At 43.0% G+C, this 27,467-nt stretch overlaps 1 protein-coding gene across 1 annotated transcript; it reads right to left on the bottom strand.

Moving 5' to 3' along the window:
* Window positions 1–25,590, bottom strand: myl3 (myosin light chain 3). The gene is given in 7 exon segments (NM_203681.1): window positions 1–174; window positions 547–582; window positions 2,201–2,278; window positions 3,267–3,440; window positions 6,592–6,741; window positions 8,489–8,516; window positions 25,430–25,590. Coding segments are annotated over 6 exon segments (567 nt in total). The 5' UTR covers window positions 25,538–25,590; the 3' UTR covers window positions 1–174; window positions 547–553.
* Between the last annotated feature and the right edge of the window lie 1,877 nt (window positions 25,591–27,467).

Below are 27,467 nucleotides of genomic sequence, written 5' to 3'. Positions count from 1 at the left end.
CTGGGTGTATGAGAACCGTGTCCAAGCTTTTTTATTGTTAACAAGAACATTTCATATGGAAGAGCAAGTCAAGAACTTTATTGGTTCGTTGGACGCAGAGCTGAACAACCTTCGGATCCGATGTTCCTGAATGGTGTTTCTGTGCAACCATAAGCGCGTCGGCCATTGTTATGACTAGTGGATAAAAAAATATGGCATAAATATGGCTTTTCAGATTAAAGACCCACTTCCCTTCGTTTATGACCAACTATAGTTGACACCTTTTGGCTAATTGGGTAGCTTATGTCCCAAAGATTTTGTAGCCGTTATTCCTGCTTATTCTTGACCCAATGCAGTAGTTGCATGGGCCTATCAATACAATGTTCTGGGGCCCTGCCTTTCCATGCAGTTTCTCTAGCCCCAGGCATTACACTCCGACTATACCTATGAATGATGCCCTGTTCTTTCATGAAGTCATTTTTATCACTGCGCTGTGTTTATTTGCCTTTCTTAGCTTTGCTTTATAAAAAAAATAAAATCTCTGTTTCCATCGTTCCATCATCTTACCTTGTGTTCAGTTTGCCAAGATGTACTTTGCAAAGGCTGTAAAAATAATAAAAAATCAGACATTAAACAACATGATATGAAATAAACTGTACTCGGCAGATGAATGGGTTTAATTCTCTGCACAAGTCAGCAGAAAAAGGTTCATTACTGCATTTGCTGTGCTGATACCAGGGACACTCAGTATATATATAATGGGTGGGGATGACATTTCCCCAACACTAAGCTAGAAATGCTTCTTCTATACGTTCAGTATTTATTTCCCTGTCATGTTATCTAGCTGAACATTAAGGGCTGAATGGATCATCATATTAATTTCCTTAGTTCTTACAAAGATTTCCCTAGCTCAGCCTGAGTACCGTAATTCCCTTACCTGAAGGGACCATTCTATAGGGGGTCAATAATTCCAGCGTAATTGGAGCTGGTTTCCCAGTTGCACCCACCAAAATCCCACCTGATACATCAAAACAGCAAACCGGTGCTTGCATTTTGATGCAAAAATGGGTGCAAGTTGGGCATAGTGGGTTAAGTCAATTCTGGAAAGCTAATTTTCTGGGCAGCTACTCATGCTATGCACTGTGGGAATGCTAGAGCTACTGCCAGGTCCAGGTGAAGTGCCTGGACACCAAGGTCCAGGGTGGCAGCAGCTTCAGGGTTCCCCAGTAGGGTTGACACCTTTGCCGGAGGGTAAACCTGAACAAAGGGAGCAGGGCAGAGGGCATTGGGGTGGGGCAGTGATGTGGATGGGGGCATGATGACATCAGAGGCTGTCACAATTATGTTAGTGGGATTATGATGCGATCATGGGATGCCGATGCAGTCACGGAAAAATCAAACCTGCCCAATTGAGATCTGGTCGATTTCAGACCACATGTCGGTCGGGGAGGCCTGTCATTTGTGCCCATACACGGGCAGATAAGCTGCCGAATTGGTCTTAAGGACCGTTATCAGCAGTTAGAATTGAGCCATGTATGGCCACTTAAGCCATGTTGAGGTGAGTTTTTGTTTTTCATTTATCAACCAGATTTTTGTTCGGGTTTCAACACTCTGAAAACCGAACAGACAGTTGAGACCCAAACAGGCCGGATAAAAACTGAACTGGTGGCAACCTTATTCCCCTACGTCAGTAGGGCCCATTCATCAGAGAAGCAAGAGGGATCATTGTCAACCAAGTGCAAGTACCTTAGGGAATTGAGTCAATATGTGCCTCCATTGTTTCCATTCTAGAACACTTGCACTTGTGGGTACGTTCACAAGTGACCCCGTATGGGTACGGGGCAAAAGCATGGAGCCAAACAAAACCAAACATTCTTTGCAGATGGTACCTAGGCTTGTCTCATTGCCAACAGGTAAGCTCTTCCATAGAGTAGATATAAGGGGTATAGGTTGCACCATGTCTACAAGTAAATGCTATTTTCTATGGGCTGTAAACTTTGCTCCCTTTATTATAATACTCCATAATATGTTACAGAGAAAGATCCTTTCTTATGGGTCTATAAAGAAACAAAAAAATTGCAGCAATAACCTAGTTATACATCCTTAATCAAACTCACCGTTTTCATATTCTACCTTCTCTGGGGTTCAGGTATCCCTTATGCATTTATAAAAATAAAGAGAATTGCCAAGGTAACTGGAAAAAATATCCTTCAATCTTTACCTTCGTAGTTGATATGACCGTTGGGGTCTTCCTGCCCTTGCAGTAACCTGTCTACCTCTTCTTCTGTCATTCTTTCTCCTATACACGATAGAGAGATATGTGACTAAGGCAAATCATAGTTATAAAACAGCAGTTAGAACTGTCCATGTATATAGGGGGCAGATTTCTGAAGGTGTGAGATTAGAGCTCAACACAGGAAAAATTCACCCACCTGTCTAGGGGATTTTTAGAAGCATATTTATCATATTTATCATTTGATAAATACACTTAAAAATCCCATAGGAAATAATAGAAATTGTGTGACTTTTTTGTGGTGAGCTCTAATCTGACATTTTGATAAATCTGCTCCTCAGTGCCTTAATCACCAGCCCCAGAAGTGTGTCCTACAAGATGCTCGAGGTCTAGTTGACTAGAGGAGTAATTATAATAGCCTCATATCAATGCTATAGAGCAAAAGAGCATTGCAGAAATGTGAGTAAAGCAGGGAAAGTAAATATAGGAAGAGGTATTGGCTATAGATATAAAGCTGAAAACAGAATTGAAGTTGGAGTTGGCCAATAGCAGTAGGGCTTCTGTCATTGGCCCAACCACAACTTTAATGCTGTGATCGGTTTTGGAGGCCCATCTGTTAAAAGGTATCAACATAAAACTAAAATCGTTCAAAAGTGGCTAATTTGGAGCAATTTAAGAAATAATACTCTGCTGTGGGTTTTGCCTTAGTGGCTGCACTGAGCTCTAACACCTGATGCCAACTGTAAGCACAGATCAATGATTTGGACAATCAGTTAATGAAAGAACTGTCCGTGTTGCTAATCCGTGTTTGCAACTGGGGATTAACTATTCAGGGGGGTGTTAGAGCTCAGTGCTTTATTATTCTGCATGGGATCCAACTTCACCTCACTTCCTATGACCCACAGCTTTGATAATGTAGTATATATATATATATATGGCATTACAATTCTAGCTTGACTGTGTTCCGTAAGCAAGTCAAAGTTGTCCAAAGGGTTTAACCGACCCTGCATTTTTACTAGACACATTGAGGCACAGGGGGCAGTATAGAGCTTACCCAGAGTAGCCAAGACGTGACGGATTTCAGCTCCCATAACGGTACCATTTCCTTCTTTATCAAACACTCGCAGCCCTTCAACAAAGTCTTCATATGTTCCCTTCTCCTTTGACTTGGAAATGTGTTGGAGCATCGGGAGGAAGGTATCGAAATCCATCAGCTTAAGGCTTAATTCTGTCAATGACCATTTGCAAAAGCTCATCAGTGTTTTACTATTTAGCTTTGTGTGTCATATTAGATAGGGAATCATTGATTCCTTTGCTTCTCATCAGTAATGATAAGGTGGCCTATTCCTCATTAGCTCAAATACCGATCATTTAGGTGGCCCTACATTGGCAGCTTCCAGGTTGACGTATACACTTGGCTATACATGGGGATGGCCTAATGCTATTGGTTCGTTTAGGTCGATGGGCCAAATAAGCCAAAAACGGAAATGTGGCTCTGCCTGAGGAACGTAATGTTTTTGTAACCTAGTAGATCTGCTTCTGGAATGAAGTCACTTCCAGTCCATAGTGATGTTAGTTTCAGGTCAGGGTTAAAGTAAACCTCCATGGGTAACTGTTCTGGACCAGAGGTGGGGGGTCTGGGATGGGTTTCAGATCAGCAGGTCATGGTTGGGCATGGGTCTGCCCTACTGGTCCTTCCCAGCAGGTATGGGTTGGGCATGGGTCTACTCTACTGGTCCCTCCCAGCATTTATGGGTTGGGCATGGGTCTGCTCTACTGGTCCCTCCCAGCAGGTATGGGTTGGGCATGGGTCTGCCCTACTGGTCCCTCCTAGCAGGTATGGGTTGGGCATGGGTCTGCTCTACTGGTCCCTCCCAGCAGGTATGGGTTGGGCATGGGTCTGCTCTACTGGTCCCTCCCAGCAGGTCTGGGTTGGGCATGGGTCTGCCCTACTGGTCCCTCCCAGCAGGTCTGGGTTGGGCATGGGTCTGCCCTACTGGTCCCTCCCAGCAGGTATGGGTTGGGTATGGGTCTGCTCTACTGGTCCCTCCCAGCAGGTATGGGTTGGGCATGGGTCTGCTCTACTGGTCCCTCCCAGCAGGTATGGGTTGGGCATGGGTCTGCCCTACTGGTCCCTCCCAGCAGGTCTGGGTTGGGCATGGGTCTGCCCTACTGGTCCCTCCCAGCAGGTATGGGTTGGGCATGGGTCTGCCCTACTGGTCCCTCCCAGCAGGTATGGGTTGGGCATGGGTCTGCCCTACTGGTCCCTCCCAGCAGGTATGGGTTGGGCATGGGTCTGCCCTACTGGTCCCTCCCAGCAGGAATGGGTTGGGCATGGGTCTGCCCTACTGGTCCCTCCCAGGACTCAAGGTGAGTCTGCAAGTGCTTGAGTGCCAATTCCCTATGGGTAAATGACCCCTATTAACATGATTCTATATGGTACAGAACATTTTTCCTTTGAGGATCTATATAAAATATGCTCTGAAACTGTTAAACTGCTTGCAGATCAAGCCATTTCATTTTCAACAATGTATTTCTGCACGAAGCAGTAAAACACATGTATTAATTTTGCTGCTAATGAGCAAAGTGTTTTGACATGAGTCTGGTCACCCTTATTTACCTGTCATGTTATTCATGTTAATTATTATTAGATTCGATTGGAGGTTTGTGTAACCTACAGAAATGCAATTACTCAGCCTGCATGAAAAACACACAGCTTCATATTTACATATAAGGTTTGCTTATCCGAGGAGAAAATGCATTGTGGTTGAGGAAAATGTATATGGGACAAATTAACAGTTATTACTATCATAATAGAACCTGAGATGGAGATAAATGCGAATGCACGAGCTATGGGATAATATAGGCCAGCCTGAGAATAAATACAGCTCTAAATACAAAGCAGTGCCGGGTTCCCAGCATAAATGATGCACTGAAGATGTGTCTCTGTTCTTCAGTGTCAGAAAGTATGGTTGTCCCATATTTGCTCCTCGTGGGTGGGGCTTACTTCAGACAGGCAAAAGGCCCTCCTGTATACCCATAGCAAATCATACACTGAAGATATGTCTCTGTTCTCCAGTGTCAAAAAGTATGGTTGTCCCATATTTGCTCCTCGTGGGTGGGGCTGACTTCTGACAGGCAAAAGGCCCTCCTGTATACCCACAGCAAATCATACACTGAAGATATGTCTCTGTTCTCCAGTGTCAAAAAGTATGGTTGTCCCATATTTGCTCCTCGTGGGTGGGGCTGACTTCTGACAGGCAAAAGGCCCTCCTGTATACCCACAGCAAATCATACACTGAAGATATGTCTCTGTTCTCCAGTGTCAAAAAGTATGGTTGTCCCATATTTGCTCCTCGTGGGTGGGGCTGACTTCTGACAGGCAAAAGCCCCTCCTGTATACCCACAGCAAATCATACACTGAAGATGTGTCTCTGTTCTCCAGGGTAAAAAAGTATGGTTGTCCCATATTTGCTCCTCGTGGGTGGGGCTTATTTCTGAAAGGCAAAAAGCCCTCCTGTATACCCACAGCCAATCAGAAGCATTGCAATGCACTTTATCCGACTAAAAACAGCAAAAGGCATTAGGGTCATTTATCAAGTGCAGAGTGGGGTGCAAAGTACACAAAATGTGCAAAAAACCCACAATATTTTCTGCAAGTTTTAACCTGCTCTGCACTTTAAAAAAAATGACACAGGTCTCTGATCTCTAAAACAGTGAAATAGACTTGCATTCCCCTTATGAATACAACACTGCCGGTGTTTGGCAGCACTGTATTCATGAGTCGTGGCTAAAGGGGGGGCAAAGGGTTCCCACCTCCCACCTTGCATCCAGGGTCACTGTAAATGACCCCTGTTATATTTATATCATATATCAGGGGTCCCCAACCACCGGCACCTGGTCTCCCACTGATTTTGTATTATGGTGAGCTCTATTATATTTTATAATGTAATAATATCAATAACAATAAAGTGCATAATATACAATGTAATAATGACATTAACATGCGCTTTGGGTCCCACGGGAGAAAAGTGCTTTACAAATGTTTGTTGTTGTTGTTGTTGTTATATATGTAATAATTAATAACTTATATACTATGCACTAGTTGCGCCCCCATCCCCCCCAACCTCAGTCCTTGGAAAAATTGTCTTGCTTGAAACCTGTCCGTGGTTGGGGACCACTGTCGTATATCATTTAAGGCTCCATGCCATGTAAACCATATTAAACATTTTGGTTCGGTCTTTCTTCTATATTACAGCTCTCCACCCTCTTTCTGATATTTACCCATAATGCCTATTGACAGAAGCAGGGGGGGGGGGAATGAATATGTCTATTAACAATCAACCTCTTGAAAAATGACTTTCCAAATATGCACTGACCTTCAGCTTTTGGCTTGCCGAGGACTTTTAAAACTTCTGCATTGGTTGGATTCTGTCCCAAAGCTCGCAGGACGTCTCCGCACTGTCCATAGGTGATTTTTTGCTCACATTTAGGGGTCCGATCAAAGAGGGAAAAGGCTTCCTTAAATTCTGCCAAGGAAAAGAAAAATATTAGACTTTGAGACATTTGCGTACACTTTTGAATTTGTTGCACGTTGGTTATTATTGCAAAGCCCAGCAAATATTTGTGTTGGTGGAACTTTACAAGTAACCATCATCCACATCATTTTTTATTATGAACTGTGTTTCCTGGAATGATGGTATGAATGTCTGTGCGGTTAGGGCCTCTGTAGTGTTGGATGACGGAACACTCGCGTTTGATTCCAAACTCTGCAAAATGATTGGCTCCGGGACAGGGGGAAAGGAACATTTATTGATGTTTTCAATCGGAGAACTTGGTGGAAGAGCCTAAGACACCTGCTAAAGGAGCCTGAGATTTCCTGCAATGAAGGACCTGTAGACCTAAACAATGGATTGAATTGGAGCGACATGGTTATATATTAAGGGGCCCCTGGGACCCAAATTCAATATTTAATCGCAGGACAGAATGTACAGTAACTTGCCCCCCATCTGTCATCAATTTAAGTTTCCTTTGTCTTGTTCTGTTCTATGGACTCTGGAACGTTCGCAAATAAGACTCGAGATCCCCTCAAGAAATCTAACTGGTCTCGGAGCAATCTTAACGGCAGAGGATTATCTCAAATTAAAGGTTTTTGTTTCCCCAGTTGCTAAGCTTCTATGCTAAAGTAAACAAAAGAACATGTGCTGGGAATTTGTGGTGTTTTTTTTTTTTACACACAATTAAATCAGTGTGTATTGTTGTTCAGAAAGAGCATCCTGAGAAATAAGCGGAATTCTTAGTGGTTGTATGTAGAGAACTGCGTTGAGCTGTACTTGACACACACAGTACACACAATAGTATGCAGCTGCTGGACCCCGAGGGTTTGTGAAGAGGACTTGGACAAAATACTTCCATCAGAAAGTGGTCAGACCTCACGCATTTCATGGAGCTGCAAAGTTAATTGTTTGCTTCTGAGTTCTAGGACAATATAAGGACATGGGTTTGATTTATTGACATAACAACTAAACTGCACTAGTGCATTGGCTCTTAACAATTTATAAATTGTAGTTGATTATTTGCCAATTGATTGCTGTTGGCTCTCAACAGTGGGCTAACGCTAAGTTGCCTCCTTTAAAGATGTCTTGGCCATGGTCCCTAACCATGTTCCCTACTGTGTTCAGGTTCCTCCAGCTGGTAGTATCTGGATTTATCTGTGTCACTAGATGGGTTGCAGTCGGATTAACTGTCAGGGAACAGGGACACAAAAGAGTATGTGAAGCCCTAAAAAGTTGCTGGGGTTACTGGTGGGACCAAAGAATAACTTGTGTTTCACCCTCTATGGAGAAAGATGGACATCCAGGGAAGCAAGGAAGAAGGGTTCAGACAGAAGTAATTCCTGGAACTTAAGAGGGTCTGATTTGGTTCCTGGTAAACTGCCTGATGCTCAGGAGCTCACCATCTCCATTGCTAAGAAGCTGCTGGTGATCTACTACTGGAGTTCTCCAGGAAATATTTAAGCCACTAAGTGGGAAGATGCTGAAAGAACTAGAAGATGTCTACTAAAGGGATAGGCTTGTCCCATACCTGCTAGCTCAGGGAGATCATTTGGGAAGCAAAGCAACTCTAGCGGTATTAAACATGCTCAAAGAGGAACTTTTATGCATGGATTTAAGAGGACTGATATTCCAATGACTGGTAATCAGTCAAGTAGGTTACACTGCCAAAGGTGCATGTTGTGTTAGATACCACTATTATTTCAGTTAATTTCTTCCTTACCTTCGATTTGATCTGCAGAGAATTCAATCTGGGGGAAGGAAAAAGGAAGAATTATTAAAGGTATTATTTCTAAATTACACTGTTTACATAGTATGGCACGATGGTAACAGAAAGGTGGGTGGTAATGAGAGAAGGAGAAGATGCCAAAAGAGGGGCAAGATGGCAGTAGTTGGATGAGATGTTCAAGGCAGAACAAAATGGAGTCAGCAGTGCAAGGTGGAGAACAGCAGGACAAGGTAGAGGCAGAAGGACAAGATGGCAACAGTAGGACAAGGTGGAAACAGTAGGGCAAGATGGACTGGAGACAGTAGGGCAAAGTGGAAACAAGAGTGACAAGGGTGAACCAGCATGACTAGATAGTAGCAGCATATGGCCTTGCTCTCAACAAAAGCTCCAACGTATAGGTCAGAAGTACAAAAGTTTTTATTCTAATAACATAGGCAAACATAGCCTTACTTTTTTTGTTCCCATCTGGCACATCATTAAGCCTCATTTCTGTACTTCTATACTTTTGTCCTGTTCGTTTAAGCTTTTGTTGAGTGCAAGCCCATATGTTACTATGGTGGTCTGCTCCCCCTCGCTGGTGATTGGGCACCCAAACCCAATGTTTGCACTGGTGAGATTCTACCCATAGAATGGTCTAGACTGCCCTGCTTTTTATTATAATGATATAATGGAGTTTGCACCATATGGTGGATAAGGATGGTGGCAACGGACTTCGGCTATATTTACTTTGGCTTTCTGGCATAAATGGGGCATCTTTTCCCAAAAATCCCCTGGAAACTGCCAGCACTAAAGAGCAAATTTGTTAACCGCTTCATGCTTTTATTTGGGGTAAAGTCCGCTGAGGAGAAATGATTTTTTGTCTCCATTAAATCTGTGTCTTTTCTTGTTGGCTGGCCAAGGCTAAACTTGATGCTAGAGCACTGGGGGAACCAGAATGTAGAAATGTAGAGTAAATATTATAGTGTCTGGAAGGACTGTGATGGCAGAGTGCCTGATCGTTCAGAATTAAGCAGATCATTCTATCCCCCCTATGTGCAGACACGGCTTCTTGTCACTTGCCCTGCCCGCAGAATAAGGAATAATGAGCTGGCCCTGCAAGTGGTGAAATGTCAGCGCTGAGCACTACAGACCCAACGCCCCGCACTGCAGGCAGGTCACAGGCTTTAATTGAGTCAAGTGGCTGTGGAACCATGAGCAGGAACGGAAGCATCCAAAGGGCAAGCCACGTCATGGAAAAAGTCAGAGAAACCATGCCTGTTCTTCTTTCCCAGCTATTGTCAGTATATTATTTCTAGCTTGAATTATCCAGTGGCAAATAACTAAACCTATGCTGCCATTCTGTTAGTATAAGTGAGCAATGCTTTATTCAAATAACAATATGGACATGTTTACTTTGGGAAGGTTTTGATTGGCCAGGGGTAGTTCTAGTGCAAAGAACACTTGACTACACTGGTTACAGGTGGTTCTAGTGAAGAGATTATTTTCATCTTTCTATCTCTAGTGCAGAGAACGTTTCAATGCTCTGATTGGCCACGGGTAGTTCTAGTGCAGAGAACACTTGACTACACTGGTTACAGGTGGGTCTAGTGAAGAGACTACTTTCATCTTTCTCGGTCTAGTGCAGAGAATGTTTCAATGCTCTGATTGGCCACAGGTAGTTCTAGTGCAGAGAACACTTGACTACACTGGTTACAGGTGGGTCTAGTGAAGAGACTACTTTCATCTTTCTAGGTCTAGTGCAGAGAATGTTTCAATGCTCTGATTGGCCACGGGTAGTTCTAATGCAAAGAACACTTGACTACTCTGCTTACAGGTGGGTCTAGTGAAGGGACTACTTTGATCTTTCTAGGTCTAGTGCAGAGACCATTTCAATGCTCTGATTGGCCAGGGGTAGTTCTAGTGCAGAGAACACTTGATTACACTGGTTACAGGTGGGTCTAGTGAAGAGATTATTTTCATCTTTCTATCTCTAGTGCAGAGAACGTTTCAATGCTCTGATTGGCCTGGGGTAGTTCTAGTGCAAAGAACACTTAACTACTCTGGTTACAGGTGGGTCTAGTGAAGAGACTACTTTCATCTTTCTAGCTCTAGTGCAGAGAACGTTTCAATGCTCTCATTGGCCACGGGTATTTCTAGTGCAGAAAACACTTGACTACTCTGGTTACCGGTGGGTCTAGTGAAGAGACTACTTTCATCTTTCTAGCTCTAGTGCAGAGAACGTTTCAATGCTTTGATTGGTCTGGGGTAGTTCTAGTGCAAAGAACACTTGACTACTCTGGTTACAGGTGGGACTAGTAAAGAGACTACTTTCATCTTTCTAGGTCTAGTGCAGAGAACGTTTCAATGCTCTGATTGGCTACAGCTAGTTCCAGTGCAGAGGGCACTTTAATAATTTGATTGACCATCTGTAGGCTTTGGGTTGGTCCTCATAACTATTTGAATGTTCCCTTTGCATTCTTGCACAGCACCACAAACTCAGGTTGAAGTTATACGAGAGAGGACAATGCAAAGGGTAAAGCAGGTTGGACGTTTCTCGTGCTAAGAATATTAAACACACACATTATAATGATACATAATTTGTACTTTTCCACAGGACGTTTTTTTGGATGAGAATTTGCTATGGGGTTTTGGGCCCAGGGTGTGGTCTCTCTCTACTCTGCTCTAAAGCAGCCAACTCAGCATTGTAAAGCTTGGCACCCCCCTTCATTCTGCAGGCTATAATCTACAGCAAGCCGATGTACAACTACAAACAGCACAGCCCCAGCCGCAGCACGGGATCCATTCACAACTTAAGCAGCAATATTTCCCCGGCCACGGAAAAAAATAATAGAATAATTATCAAGAGCAATTCCATTGAAAGAATAACTCAATGTACAAAGATTAGACGAGCTAGACTGGCACAAAAAAAAAAAAAAGGTTACCGTCACTTTAATATGGCAATCACTACCCCGCCCCCACGGAGCTTTTAACTATAAACACATAATAAATTAAATGCAGGAGGATGGGATGTTCTTCATCTTTCTGGCTAAATACGTTTGTGAAGTAGGGATCTAGAAGTAATGACAGCAAAGCTGCCAGCAACTGTAACTCCCAGCATTCCACTGCTCCTAGTGCTAAGTACTAGTGATGAGCGAATCTTTCAACAGATCCGTGAAACGGCGAAAAATTCGCGAAACAGCGAAAATGTTGTGCCGCAAAAGAAATTGTCGGCCACGACTATTCTTTTGTCGCCAGCAGCTATTCTTTTGTCGCCCGCAGCTATTATTGTGTCACCCGCGGCTATTATTTTGTTGCCTGCGGCTATTATTTTGTCGCACGGCTATTATTTTGTCACCCGCGGCTATTATTTTATATGAATTTTTTCATCCGTTTCACGAACCAATCCGGCAATGGCGAAACGCAGAAATTCGCCGCGAATCCATGCCTGCTGAAATATTTCACCCATCACTACTAAGTACAATTCATAGGAACATAGGATGATGAGGTTGTTGGTTGAGGTGAACCAGTGAAGTGATCTGTGAATGTCTGTTTAGAACACAAACACACCGCCATAGACAATTCCCCCAAATAAACATTACCCTGCGGTACCAAAACAGAATTTCCCAGAACTGACTCCGAGTCTGGAGAAAGCATTTTATATTGGCGACCGCAAATAAATACAGGCCTGCCTCCTTCTAAGGTATCTGTTTAAAAGGGAAGGTTTCGGGTTTCTAGTAAAATGAAAAGAAGCATATTATGCATTTTTCATTTTGAGGTTTTCAGTGTAATTTATGAATTTTCCTTATGGTACCGACAGCTCCTGCTTTTCAATATTCCCTCGCAGAAAGCACAAAAAGCGAAGATTCAGGCAGACTACGGGTGTAACAAAGCTAAAGTTTGTTTACGTTCCATAAGAACCAATCAGATACGATCAGGAAATACTGGTTGGTCGCTATGGGTTACTAGACCAGGGTAAACTTTGATGCCTAAACTGTAAGCTCTCATGAGAAAGGGGCTCAATATGCCTGGAAAAAATATGTTTAGTGCTTTATACCAACAGTCCAATTTTTTCGCCAGGCATGGCGAATTTACGCATTTTGCCATTGGCGAGTTGTTTCGCGAAACTTCTGTGACAAATTGACGTTCACAAAAATGGCCGCAGTTGTGTAAAAATTGGCTGTGGTCGTGTAAAAAAAATAGACGCGGGTGACAAAAAAATCACGTTTCGTGAACTTTTCGCCGTTTCGCGAATTTTCTTGCTGTTTCACGAATTTTAGGGCAAAGCGAAACAGGACAGATTCACTCATCACTACTGGTCATCTGACTAGTGATGAGCGAATTTTTTTTCGCCAGGCGTGGATTCGCCGCATAATTCAACATGCAAAAAAAAACTGGTTGTGTGTGTCATTTTTTTTACGCACGTTAAAATCCACGTAAAATTTGTCAGGCATCAAATAAATTTGTTCTTCGTCAAATTGTGCGGTCAAATGGGCGCGGTTGCATACAAAAATGGATGTGGTAGCGTAAAAAAAAAACACGGGCGACAAAAGAAAAAACGCGGGCGACCAAAAAAGATGCGGGCGACAAAATAGATGCGGGTGACAAAAGAATCGTGCAACGAATGCGTTTTGCAAATTTTTTGCCGTTTCGCAAACTTTATGGTGAAGCAAAACGGGACAGATTCGCTCATCACTAGCCAAGACAAACAAGTTGGCGAGACAAAAAGTTACAGAGACAAAAAAGTCGCCAAGAAAAATGAAACAAAAAGAAAACAAAGGAGGAACTTTAGAACATTCCATCCTGAGACGAGTAGGAAACATTTGATTGTAGCCATCAATCTCTGGTTGGAAATGACTCTGAGCAGCAGTTCTGTCCCTTTCTACCTCCCGACTCTGCTGAGCTTTGCAAAAATAAACTATCGAGTCAATATGACAAAGGAACTGTCAGATTAATATAGAAAATAAAGTCTCCGCTGCCCTTATCTGTATAGCCAGACTGACAGGCACAATGTGCTGTATAACTGAGATATGAATACAAGCTACACACGGCTTCTTGCATCAAACTATTGATCTCCACATGATCCACCCTCCCCCCCCAGTAAGGGGTAATTATATCTTAGTTGGGATCAAGTACAGGTACTGTTTTATTATTACAGAGAAAAGGGAATCATTTAACCATTAAATAAACCCAATAGGGCTGTTCTGCCCCAATAAGGGGTAATTATATCTTAGTTGGGATCAAGTACAGGTACTGTTTTATTATTACAGAGAAAAGGGAATCATTTAACCATTAAATAAACCCAATAGGGCTGTTCTGCCCCAATAAGGGGTAATTATATCTTAGTTGGGATCAAGTACAGGTACTGTTTTATTATTACAGAGAAAAGGGAATCATTTAAGCATTAAATAAACCCAATAGGGCTGTTCTGCCCCAATAAGGGGTAATTATATCTTAGTTGGGATCAAGTACAGGTACTGTTTTATTATTACAGAGAAAAGGGAATCATTTAAGCATTAAATAAACCCAATAGGGCTGTTCTGCCCCCAATAAGGGGTAATTATATCTTAGTTGGGATCAAGTACAGGTACTGTTTTATTATTACAGAGAAAAGGGAATCATTTAACCATTAAATAAACCCAATAGGGCTGTTCTGCCCCAATAAGGGGTAATTATATCTTAGTTGGGATCAAGTACAGGTACTGTTTTATTATTACAGAGAAAAGGGAATCATTTAACCATTAAATAAACCCAATAGGGCTGTTCTGCCCCAATAAGGGGTAATTATATCTTAGTTGGAATCAAGTACAAGATACTTCTTATTATCAAAGAGCAAATGGAAATCATTTTTAATTACTTTATGACAATAAGGTCTATGGGAGATGGCGTTCCTGTAATTGGGAGCTTTCTGGATATTGGGTTTCCGGATAACAAATCCTATAGCTGTACTAGTAGTATAAGTAAGTAAGGCCACGCTTACTGGAGTAACTTGGTCGAACATGGCATGGCATGACCTCCCTTAGCCATGGAGGGGGGACTAAGGTACAGCAGACCCCCTGTTGCCCAGGTCCCCCCGTAACCCCCCGGGTCTGCTGTAAATGTAGTTACACCACTGGCCACACTACCCTTGGATTACACTCCTGTCCCTTTATATGGGGCAACTAAGAGAATACAGTAAATACCCCAGAAGGGCATATGACCACTTCAATAGAAATGCCCATTGGATGAAAGCGAGGGGGTGAATCCATATCAACTCACTGTAGTTTTCACCGCTAGAAATCCAAACCTCCAATTCCTTCCTTCTCAAACTATAATTTCAATATGTTTATCCAGATGTTTTTGACCAATGAAAAACCACCCTCTGATGACAGGTCACCGTGTGGTGGGGGGAAATTTTATGTTTGTCGGTGGTTTTCAGAAAAAACGAGAAAATGGCTGAAATTAAAATGCCTTCGTGGGAGTGAGAGAATTGATGTTGGAAGCCTCGGCAGACAAATATTTAATATAGAAGCTTGGGTTTTGTACAGGTCGCGCTCCTTCCTGCTACAGGGAACAGAAACCGAAAAAGAGGAGCGGATTCTGGTGCAGCTGGGGCCCAATGGGCAGGGGATACTGGGATTGTATAGCAGGAGCGGGAAAGTGCTGTATCAGCAGGTTATACTCTCTCATTGGCTGCAGCGGCACCCAATGCACACAGAGAGCTTCATAGAAGGGAAAATAAGCCCCAGATCCTATCTGCTCCCCCCCCCCATTGTAAGCAGCAGTCCTGCCCTGCTTTATGGCTGAGATTCTAGCTATCTGTATAACAGAGCATTCTGTCACAGTGGCACAGATCCTATCTGATCCCCCCATTGTAAGCAGCAGTCCTGCCCTGCTTTATGGCTGAGATTCTAGCTATCTGTATAACAGAGCATTCTGTCACAGTGGCACAGATCCTATCTGATCCCCCCATTGTAAGCAGCAGTCCTGCCCTGCTTTATGGCTGAGATTCTAGTTATCTGTATAACAGAGCATTCTGTCACAGTGGCACAGATCCTATCTGATCCCCCCCATTGTAAGCAGCAGTCCTGCCCTGCTTTATGGCTGAGATTCTAGCTATCTGTATAACAGAGCATTCTGTCACAGTGGCACAGATCCTATCTGATCCCCCATTGTAAGCAGCAGTCCTGCCCTGCTTTATGGCTGAGATTCTAGTTATCTGTATAACAGAGCATTCTGTCACAGTGGCACAGATCCTATCTGATCCCCCCCATTGTAAGCAGCAGTCCTGCCCTGCTTTATGGCTGAGATTCTAGTTATCTGTATAACAGAGCATTCTGTCACAGTGGCACAGATCCTATCTGATCCCCCCCATTGTAAGCAGCAGTCCTGCCCTGCTTTATGGCTGAGATTCTAGTTATCTGTATAACAGAGCATTCTGTCACAGTGGCACAGATCCTATCTGATCCCCCCCATTGTAAGCAGCAGTCCTGCCCTGCTTTATGGCTGAGATTCTAGCTATCTGTATAACAGAGCATTCTGTCACAGTGGCACAGATCCTATCTGATCCCCCCCATTGTAAGCAGCAGTCCTGCCCTGCTTTATGGCTGAGATTCTAGCTATCTGTATAACAGAGCATTCTGTATTACTAGTAGCATTACACATTACATCCTCGCCGATGGACCGACACAAGCCTCTGACTTTAATGGGCCAATGTCAAGGATAATTGACACCGCTGTGTCAGAAATAATTGTGGGTGTGATGACTGATTGCTTGTGGCTATGACCTGCCCATTAGGCTACGGCCTTTATCTCCACGGCTTTACTGTTCCCGTTTTTCCCTCCGATGCGCTTTGAACAAATCGCCTCTCGGCTCGAAGGGGCTCATTTTTCACAAGGTGCTATGAAATAATTATGCCCAGTGGCAAGATGTCGATGGAGGAACAATCAATAGCTATGTAGAAGGCAATTGTGAGATGAAGAAAATGAATGAAAAGGAAAATTCAATCCAACTAGTGTAGAGTAAGCAAATATGGACAATATCTGAGGCCTCTTTTATGTAAAGGAAAGGGAATTGATTTACCTGTCGGCGCCTCCGGCCCCTGATTAAATGAATAACGGACCCTTCGCTTGGATCTGTCCAATAGAGTTACATGTGCTACGCTGCTCTATGAAGCCTATGGGGCAATTCTGAGAATAAGTCAATTTTTTACTTCTAGATATTTTCAAGATTTACAAATAGGACTCGATATTGTTTCTTTGAGTTTTTCAAAAATAACTCCCGTAATTCATAATGTTTCATAGTAATACTAATGTTTAGTTAACTTTTTTTGGTCCAAAAAAAATCGGCAGGTTTGATCTGTCAAGTACCATTAAGTCCTATGGAGGGTTAGAAAAGCCGAGGAATAGAATAGGTAATCCCTTTATTGTTTTCTTCATCCAGTTTCAAGGGGAAGTTAATCCCCTCATTGTTTTCTGTTTCACACATTTTCAAGGGGAACTTAATCCCCTCATTGTTTTCTGTTTCACGCAGTTTCAAGGGAAAGTTAATCCCCTCATTGTTTTCTGTTTCACGCAGTTTCAAGGGAAAGTTAATCCCCTCATTGTTTTCTGTTTCACACATTTTCAAGGGGAAGTTAATCCCCTCATTGTTTTATTATGTGTAAAACAAGACGTGACCGCGCCCAATTTTGACTCGACTGTGCCTTTTTTTTGACGTGACAGCGCCTGATTTGACGCGGCCACACCCTTTTTTTACGTGACTGTGCCCAATTTGTCACGCAACAACACGGAAGTTTCGCGAAACAATTCGCAGATGGCGAAATGCGGAAATTCACTGCAAATTCTTGCCAGGCAAAACAATTCACCCATCACTAATGCCCAGTGTTAATAAATGAGTCCCACTCAGGGTCGGATCCAGGCCCGGATTTGTGGAGAGGCCACAAAGACCCGGGCCTAGGGCGGCAGAAATTTAGGGGCGGCATGCTGCCCCGCCACAAAAATTTTTTTTAATTATGCACCCATACGGAGCAATGGGGACCTTACCCCACTGCTCCATATTGGAGTTGAACTATTTGCGCACTCGCTGCCACGGGGGAGGGGGGGTTTCGCGCGTTCGCACATGCGTGCTCGGGGAGGAGGGGGGGTGCGGCCTAGGGGCGCACGGAACACAAATCCGGCGCTGGTCGGATATAGGGGTAGGCAGAAGGGGCACCTTCCTAGGGTACAACTATGCGGGGGGGGGGAAGTACCTCTTCTGCCTATCCCTAGGGCAAGTGGTTCATGGGTGGGGGGCCCTATCCAGGACCTTGAAGTGGGGCTTGACAACCGCTTTATGTGTTGAATTTGTTGGCGATTACAATGCCAGCATCTCCCATTGGCTCATTCCAATTAACATCTATACACCCCCCCCCCCCCCCCAGCACAGTTTTTGGAGATAAAGACCATTGCATTCATCCTGTACAGGCCCCTATGGGAAAGAAGTAAATATTACGGCTCGTAGCCGGCGAATCAGTCCCAATTGACACTTTGAAAAGAGCCAAAAAGGCTTTGATAAATGTGCCAATTTGTTGAAACACTTTCCAGATGGTCCGGAATGTTTTTGGCACCTTATTGGTACCATGTGTTCTTCCTTCAAAAATTCATTTTCAATTATAAAAAATTGAACTCATTCCGCTCTGTTCTACATGGGTGATCTTGGGAAATAAATAGGCGCTTTTCATATAAATCTGCGAATATCAGAATAAAACACTGGCAGCCACTCTCACCCATAATAACGTATTTAGGGGTTTGCTGCTTTTTTTGTGATTACATTTTTTTTTTAAAAGACGGCAGATCTGAAATTTTCCCATAAAAAAAAGATCAGAACATTCTGCAAGTTTGGGTTTATGGCTCTGGAACTTTAAGCCGTGTCTGTGATAATAAAGAAATGGCTCTACAGTGACCTTTAAAGGTCACAGACACATTTCATTCTGGCATATAATGCACCATACGACGAGCGGGGCGATCATTTGGATATAGGAAACAAATGCATTCATTTATCATATACAGGTATGGGATCCCTTATCCGGAAACCCGTTATCCAGAAAGCTCCGAATTACGGAAAGGCCATCTCCCATAGACTCCATTATAAGCAAATAATTCTAATTTTTAAAAATGATTCCCTTTTCTCTGTAATAATAAAACAGTACCTGTACTTGATCCCAACTAAGATATAATTACCCCTTATTGGGGGCAGAACAGCCCTATTGGGTTTATTTAATGGTTAAATGATTCCCTTTTCTCTGTAATAATAAAACAGTACCTGTACTTGATCCCAACTAAGATATAATTACCCCTTATTGGGGCAGAACAGCCCTATTGGGTTTATTTAATGGTTAAATGATTCCCTTTTCTCTGTAATAATAAAACAGTACCTGTACTTGATCCCAACTAAGATATAATTACCCCTTATTGGGGGCAGAACAGCCCTATTGGGTTTATTTAATGGTTAAATGATTCCCTTTTCTCTGTAATAATAAAACAGTACCTGTACTGGATCCCAACTAAGATATAATTACCCCTTATTGGGGCAGAACAGCCCTATTGGGTTTATTTAATGGTTAAATGATTCCCTTTTCTCTGTAATAATAAAACAGTACCTGTACTGGATCCCAACTAAGATATAATTACCCCTTATTGGGGGCAGAACAGCCCTATTGGGTTTATTTCATGGTTAAATGATTCCCTTTTCTCTGTAATAATAAAACAGTACCTGTACTGGATCCCAACTAAGATATAATTACCCCTTATTGGGGGCAGAACAACCCGGAATCTGAAACAATTTTTATCCGGAAAACCCCAGGACCCAAACCCGATCCACACTTGCCCAGCTGTCAATGCTTCTCCTGTGCTGTCGCTCCCACACTGCCCTGTGCCCCCCCTAGGGGGAGAGGAAGGGAGGGGCTGGCTGTGGGAGAGCGAGGGGCCCCTGAGGTGGTGTGAGGGTCCCTGGGGTTTCTTTGCATCCACAAGACATTTCTACCCCGATTTTCGATCAGGTGTTAGAGTTCTGCCCCTGAATTCTAACACCCAATAGAATAAAACTAAAGTCCCCAGTAGCGGAGTCAGTTCTGGTGCAAAGACTAAAAGACTTACATATGCCAATTCCTTACAACCACAAAGTCTTATTAAACGGGATCCGATACAAAAATCTAGACTCCACGTTACAGGAATAATAACACTGTATTACGAGATGACTATCTGTGCATTTTCTGTTCAGTACAAAGGCAATTACATCTGTAAAACCATAACTCGGCCGAGCAGCTCTCTTCTCTCGCCTCCCCTGACCTTTCCCATTAACCAATGAATGAGTTTTGCTCATTAATATCTTCTATTACTCAGATAAAGTGCATTTCATTAAACAGCAGCTTTCCCATCTAATCTCCTTTGGTTCCACCCATCCTGGCGCGGCTGTGGCCCCCGGGCGCCGGCTAATTCAGTTACTATCAATCCATTTACATGTCTCCGTCCGACGGGAGTCTAATTGTCCGACAATATCCATGTCATAAAAATCTGTATTTTGTCCTTTTTAATCCCTTTCCGCCTCATTACTTTAGGTAATGGCATTTCTCTAGCAGTAATCGCCCGTGCAATTGCCTGGAGTAACTCTATGGATTATTTACATTTTACGGGGAATTACTATTTTTTAGCCATTGTTTTATCTTTTATTTCATTTGAAAAGTGGCCTTAGTCGGTTGAAATTCCAAATTTAGGTCTATGTATGCCAAATGTTGCTATATCAAGGATATTATGGGGACCCCCACAAATAAAATTTGCTTCTGTTTCCTGCATATCCCCCCCTCCCCCCCTACCTTGAGTTCTACAAAGTAGTTGTATTTCTATATATCTATATTTCTTTATTGCTGGAATATCATTGGTTCTGAAATCCAGCTGCAAAACAGTTCTTCTCTTTCTGCATCATTTGAAATCCTGGCAGGGGAGGAGGGACTAAAACACTGATGTTACAAACTTCTCCACAGCTTACAGACAGCATGCAGGAACTACATAACCCACAATGCATTGCACTGGGATGTTCCTTTCCTTATTGACATCACGTGTGCAGGGGATTCTGGGATTGGGAGGAGGCATTCTGCGAACAGGCGACTACTGCTACATTTTATTTGAGTCACAAAGTAGTCAGATCAGCAGGGAACAGGGGGTGGGGCTTAGGGAACAGGGGGAAGGGCTTAGGGAACAGGGGGTGGGCCTTAGGGAACTATTCCAAACCATATTTTTCCAATAATCAGCATGAAAAGGCTGCAGATTTTTGAATTGATATATATTTGAATTGATGTATATTTGAATTGATATATATCTGAATTGATGTATATTGCAAAGTTGCACTGGTATGATATCAATAGAGACAAATACATGTGTAATAAATAGCCCCGATCAGTTCAGTTTCCCAAGCTCCCCGTGCCTACATCCCACCCCCTGCAGCTTCATTCCCTGACTTGTCTGATAACCTCCAAATGGCAGAGAAGGTCAGCGCAATCTCGGCTCAGACAGTCGGCAAGTGGTTGATGACAGCTTTACTGTGAGATGTTGATAATGGCGCTGACAGCCCACTTAGGTTAATGATATGGTACCTTTATTAGGGGTTTATTTTTAAACTTGCTCCCAAATCTGTCAGTAGGCTCTGTAGGGAGTTGGGCTGACAGTTACCAGTTGCTGCTGTTGGTTGAGACAAGGACAATGGGGCTCAGTCTCTATGTACTTGTGAGTAGTGTATATCTGGCGCAGGGATGCCAGAGAAATGGCATAATATTTTAATCCAGCTCACAAACACAGCAGCACCTCCTTTTGCTATTTTTGTGCCACTTATCCATGCCCCTGTATCAGCCTCTAGGACCCAACCATTCTCATATAAAAGAACTTTGGACACACATCAAGCTTTGGATCTAGGCCCCTGTATCAGCCTCTAGGACCCAACCATTGTCATATAAAAGAACTTTGGACACACATCAAGCTTTGGATCTAGGCCCCTGTATCAGCCTCTAGGACCCAACCATTCTCATATAAAAGAACTTTGGACACACATCAAGCTTTGGATCTAGGCCCCTGTATCAGCCTCTAGGACCCAACCCATTACCTACAAAAGAACTTTGGACACACATCAAGCTTTGGATCTAGGCCCCTGTATCAGCCACTGGGACCCAACCATTTACTTACAAAATAACTCTGGACACACATCAAAGCTATAGATCTAAGCCCCTGTTTCAACCTCTAGAACCCAACCATTCCCATATAAAAAAAACTTTGAACACACATCAAAACTTTGGATCTATGCCCCTGTATCAACCTCTAGAACCCAACCATTCCCATATAAAAGAACTTTAGACACACATCAAAGCCATAGATCTAAGCCCCTGTTTCAACCTCTTGAACCCAACTATTCACATATAAAAGAACTTTGGACACACATCAAAGCTTTGGATCTGTGCCCCTGTATCAGCCTCTAGGACCCAACCATTTACTTACAAAATAACTCTGGACACACATCAAAACTATGGATCTAAGCCCCTGTTTCAACCTCTAGAACCCAACCATTCACATATAAAAGAACTTGTTACACACATCAAAGCTTTGGAGCTATGGCCTTGTATCAACCACTAGGACCCAACCATTTACTTACGAAAGAACTTTAGAAACACGTCAATTGTTGGATCTGTGCCCCTATATCAGCCTCTAGGACCCAACCATTTACTTACAAAAGAACTTTGGACACACATCAAGCGTTAGATCTATGTCCAATGTATAAGCCTCTAGGACCCAACCATTCGCCTTGTATCAACCACTAGGACCCAACCATTTATTTAAAAAAGAACTTTGGACACACATCAAAGCTTTGGATCTATGCCCCTGTATCAGCCTCTAGGACCTGACCCATTATTTACAAAAGAACTTTGGATACACATCAAGCTTTGGATCTAGAACCCTGTATCAGCCTCTAGGACCCAACCATTTATTTACAAAAGAATCTTTGGATCTATGTCCCATGTATCAGCCTCTAGGACCCAACCATTTGCAGTTAAAAGAACTTTGCACATATCATTGCATGCACTACAGACATACATAGTTCAGCTGAGATGGATTTGAGGTGAAGGTGCAGCTATTTTGTAGGGGTTGCACCAAATTCAGAATTCTTTTTAAGAACCTCAAAACTTTTTCCCTTGTTTGGATTGGGCCAAATTATTAGGGTTTGGCAAATACTCAGTGCTCAGTAAAAATACACACAAATGAATAATAAATGTGGTGCAATGGAGACAGATGTTACACTATGGGGATGTGAGTAACTAATCATTTCAGTTGATACCTTTATAAATAAGCCCTGTGCTTTTGGGTCTTCAAAACATAACATATTCTGTTATCTACTCGCTTTTTGCTCCTATGTGATCTATAATCAGGCATCAGGGTTCCACGGGGATAATAAATGAAGTCAGAGGAAGACGCCAGTTCTTTATTCTGCAGATTTACACTGCCCCCGGGGGAAGCGCTGAGCGGCAGCTGTGTGTTTTGTTAGGCTGTCGCTGTGCGGGAAGCTGCCAAGTTAGATACAGTGAGCCCCGGCCTATTGTGCGCTGCTTAATGGGGCTTATCGCAACTTTCCACTTAGCCTCTCAAATACAGCAACTATGGGAAGTGTTACTCAGAGCGCTAGGCTGTGATATCGTTGCAGAGGTCTCGTATATTTAAGAAACAATAAGTTATTTTTGGGTGGGAGCAGTTAGAATGAGCAGAATTTAGGGGAACTCTGAGTATCACTCATGTATTATAAGGGATAATGTACCCCCTACTGTAAATGATAAGGATATTAGCAGTCACTGAGGGGTTCTGTGCCCATATAAAGGCACAAGGCTGCAGGCTGAGTTATACAGGGAACTCTGAGTATCACTCATGTATTATAAGGGATAATGTACCCCCTACTGTAAATGATAAGGATATTAGCAGCCACTGAGGGGTTCTGTGCCCATATAAAGGCACAAGGCTGCAGGCTGAGTTATACAGGGAACTCTGAGTATCACTCATGTATTATAAGGGATAATGTACCCCCTACTGTAAATGATAAGGATATTAGCAGTCACTGAGGGGTTCTGTGCCCCCCATATAAAGGCACAAGGCTGCAGGCTGAGTTATACAGGGAACTCTGAGTATCACTCATGTATTATAAGGGATAATGTACCCCCTACTGTAAATGATAAGGATATTAGCAGTCACTGAGGGGTTCTGTGCCCATATAAAGGCACAAGGCTGCAGGCTGAGTTATACAGGGAACTCTGAGTATCACTCATGTATTATAAGGGATAATGTACCCCCTACTGTAAATGATAAGGATATTAGCAGTCACTGAGGGGTTCTGTGCCCATATAAAGGCACAAGGCTGCAGGCTGAGTTATACACAAGTGATGTATGGTATCAGTTTTGTATTGAAATGAATAATGTACCCTCTACTATAAATGCTAAGGACATTGGAAATAAAAGATTCTGTTGCAAACAGGCACAGCATTGCAAATTATACACTGAAGGTTATGGAACTATAAAAAAGCGCATTAACTTGAGGGATGAAACCATAATTTTGCCCCTTTATAGGTCCCTGGTAAGGCCTCACCTTGAGTATGGGGGGCAGTTTTGGGCTCCAGTCCGTAAGAAGGATATTAATGAGCTGGAGAGAGTGCAGAGACTGCAACTAAACTGGTAAAGGGGATGGAAGGGTTAAACTATGAGGTTAGACTGTCAGGGTTGGGGTTGTTTTCTCTGGGAAAAAGGCGCTTGCGAGGGGCTTGGATGATTTCTGGAACAAACATAATGTGATCTTACAGTTAGTATATATATTAGTACAGGAATGAAACCTATTATCCAGAATGCTTGGGACCTGGGGTTTTCCGGATAAGGGATCTTTCTGTAATTTGGAACTCCATACCCTAAGTCTACTAAAAAATTATTGAAATATTAATTAAACCCAATAGGGCTGTTCTGCCCCCAATAAGGGGTAATTATATCTTAGTTGGGATCAAGTACAGGTACTGTTTTATTATTACAGAGAAAAGGGAATCATTTAACCATTAAATAAACCCAATAGGGCTGTTCTGCCCCAATAAGGGGTAATTATATCTTAGTTGGGATCAAGTACAGGTACTGTTTTATTATTACAGAGAAAAGGGAATCATTTAACCATTAAATAAACCCAATAGGGCTGTTCTGCCCCCAATAAGGGGTAATTATATCTTAGTTGGGATCAAGTACAGGTACTGTTTTATTATTACAGAGAAAAGGGAATCATTTAACCATGAAATAAACCCAATAGGGCTGTTCTGCCCCAATAAGGGGTAATTATATCTTAGTTGGGATCAAGTACAGGTACTGTTTTATTATTACAGAGAAAAGGGAATCATTTAACCATGAAATAAACCCAATAGGGCTGTTCTGCCCCAATAAGGGGTAATTATATCTTAGTTGGGATCAAGTACAGGTACTGTTTTATTATTACAGAGAAAAGGGAATCATTTAACCATGAAATAAACCCAATAGGGCTGTTCTGCCCCAATAAGGGGTAATTATATCTTAGCTGGGATCAAGTACAGGTACTGTTTTATTATTACAGAGAAAAAGCAAATAATTTTTAAAAATGTGAATTATTTGCTTATAATGGAGTCTATGGAGGATGACCTTTCCGTAATTCGGAACTTTCTGGATATCGGATCCCATACCTGTACGTATATTTTTGAGGTACGGAAACTTTATGTTTGGACAAAGGAGGAGCAAGAAAAACATAAACCCAATAACATTCATGAACAAAACCTTCTACGTTCCCCTGAATCATAAGGTTTTTTTTTTCTTACCAGAAATCTGACCCAAAATAATAAATAATAATAATATTATATAATATTATATAATAATAATAATAAATATAATAATCATATACAGAATCTATAATACATACTGTGACAGTGGAGGGGTCAAACAAAGGCTCCTTGGGGGGTTCCGGCTCCGGGGGCTTGGGTACGGGCTTGGGTTCTTCCTTCTTGGGCTCTGGCTTTTTGGGTGGCATGGTTAACGCTGGCACAGAGGAGAAAGTCTTGGGTTGAGTGATGTGCAGTTCAGTCTGGCCCAGGACCCTCTTATCAGCAGGGCATTATAAGGCCTCCTAATCTGCCCCCCTCCCCTTGTGCTGCTTGTTACGGACCTCATGACAATAGGGAGACTTCTATAAATGGCGAAAACATTTGCTCAGCTATTTAGGGCAGGTGGGCATAGCATTGTTCTGAATTATCACATACATGGAAAGGCCGTGCCACCGCATCACAGCCTTCTGAAGTTTATTAATAATGGCCCTCCCACCCCCCGCTGCTCTCTATGCTGTACATGAATGTGTCACCTATTGAGGGATTTCCATACATTGTAATTCGCAGCTTTTTTTCTTATCAGAGAAAATGTGTCAGCGACAAAATAATGGGTTTCTGTCTCCTCGGCAGTCACTGACCTGCAGATCAATAGGACTCAATACTAAACTCATTCCAGCTATCATATATACTGTTTAACCCTTTAGGTGCTGCCCATCTTGAAGGCCAGTTAGGGGGAGATTTGGGGTGAGTGCTTATTTGTGCCCTGGGTACCCCTGGAACTATAGCAGGGTGACTGTTACCCCAATGTTTCTATATATCTGTAACCTTGTTATGGGCTAAGGGGGCCCAGCCTGAAGGCCAGTTAGGGGGGATTTGGGGTGAGTGCTTATTTGTGCCCTGGGTACCCCTGGAACTATAGCGGGGTGACTGTTACCCCAATGTTTCTATATATCTGTAACCTTGTTATGGGCTAAGGGGGCCCAGCCTGAAGGCCAGTTAGGGGGGGATTTGGGGTGAGTGCTTATTTGTGCCCTGGGTACCCCTGGAACTATAGCAGGGTGACTGTTACCCCAATGTTTCTATATATCTGTAACCTTGTTATGGGCTAAGGGGGCCCAGCCTGAAGGCCAGTTAAGGGGGGATTTGGGGTGAGTGCTTATTTGTGCCCTGGGTACCCCTGGAACTATAGCAGGGTGACTGTTACCCCAATGTTTCTATATATCTGTAACCTTGTTATGGGCTAAGGGGGCCCAGCCTGAAGGCCAGTTAGGGGGGGATTTGGGGTGAGATCTTATTTGTGCCCTGGGTACCCCTGGAACTATAGCAGGGTGACTGTTACCCCAATGTTTCTATATATCTGTAACCTTGTTATGGGCTAAGGGGGCCCAGCCTGAAGGCCAGTTAGGGGGGATTTGGGGTGAGTGCTTATTTGTGCCCTGGGTACCCCTGGAACTATAGCAGGGTGACTGTTACCCCAATGTTTCTATATATCTGTAACCTTGTTATGGGCTAAGGGGGCCCAGCCTGAAGGCCAGTTAGGGGGGATTTGGGGTGAGTGCCTATTTGTGCCCTGGGTACCCCTGGAACTATAGCGGGGTGACTGTTACCCCAATGTTTCTATATATCTGTAACCTTGTTATGGGCTAAGGGGGCCCAGCCTGAAGGCCAGTTAGGGGGGGATTTGGGGTGAGTGCTTATTTGTGCCCTGGGTACCCCTGGAACTATAGCGGGGTGACTGTTACCCCAATGTTTCTATATATCTGTAACCTTGTTATGGGCTAAGGGGGCCCAGCCTGAAGGCCAGTTAGGGGGGGATTTGGGGTGAATGCTATATCAATGAGTTTTTGTACCAGGAAAGTGAGCTTGAAATCTAACATCCCAGCGCCACAGTACTAAAGCAGGGAACTACCCATTAATCTCCAAAGACTTTCTCTGGCCACAATATACTTACATCTGTAAATGATAAAACAGCAGTTAAGCCTTCTCCTGACATATTGCTGTAGTCTGTAAGAATAAATAAAAACAGTACAGCGGGAATCTCACTGGACAGTTGATGAATTCCCAAAAGACAGAGTAGATTTAATTACATGAATGCTATCAATAAATGTAAGAATTTGTCAGGCTTTATGCAGGAAC

Source organism: Xenopus tropicalis, chromosome 6 (genome assembly GCF_000004195.4).
Source record: "Xenopus tropicalis strain Nigerian chromosome 6, UCB_Xtro_10.0, whole genome shotgun sequence".
Lineage (NCBI taxonomy): Eukaryota > Metazoa > Chordata > Amphibia > Anura > Pipidae > Xenopus > Xenopus tropicalis.
The sequence above is the reverse complement of the archived record's forward strand: the minus strand, read 5'-3'. Positions and strand labels throughout refer to the sequence as shown.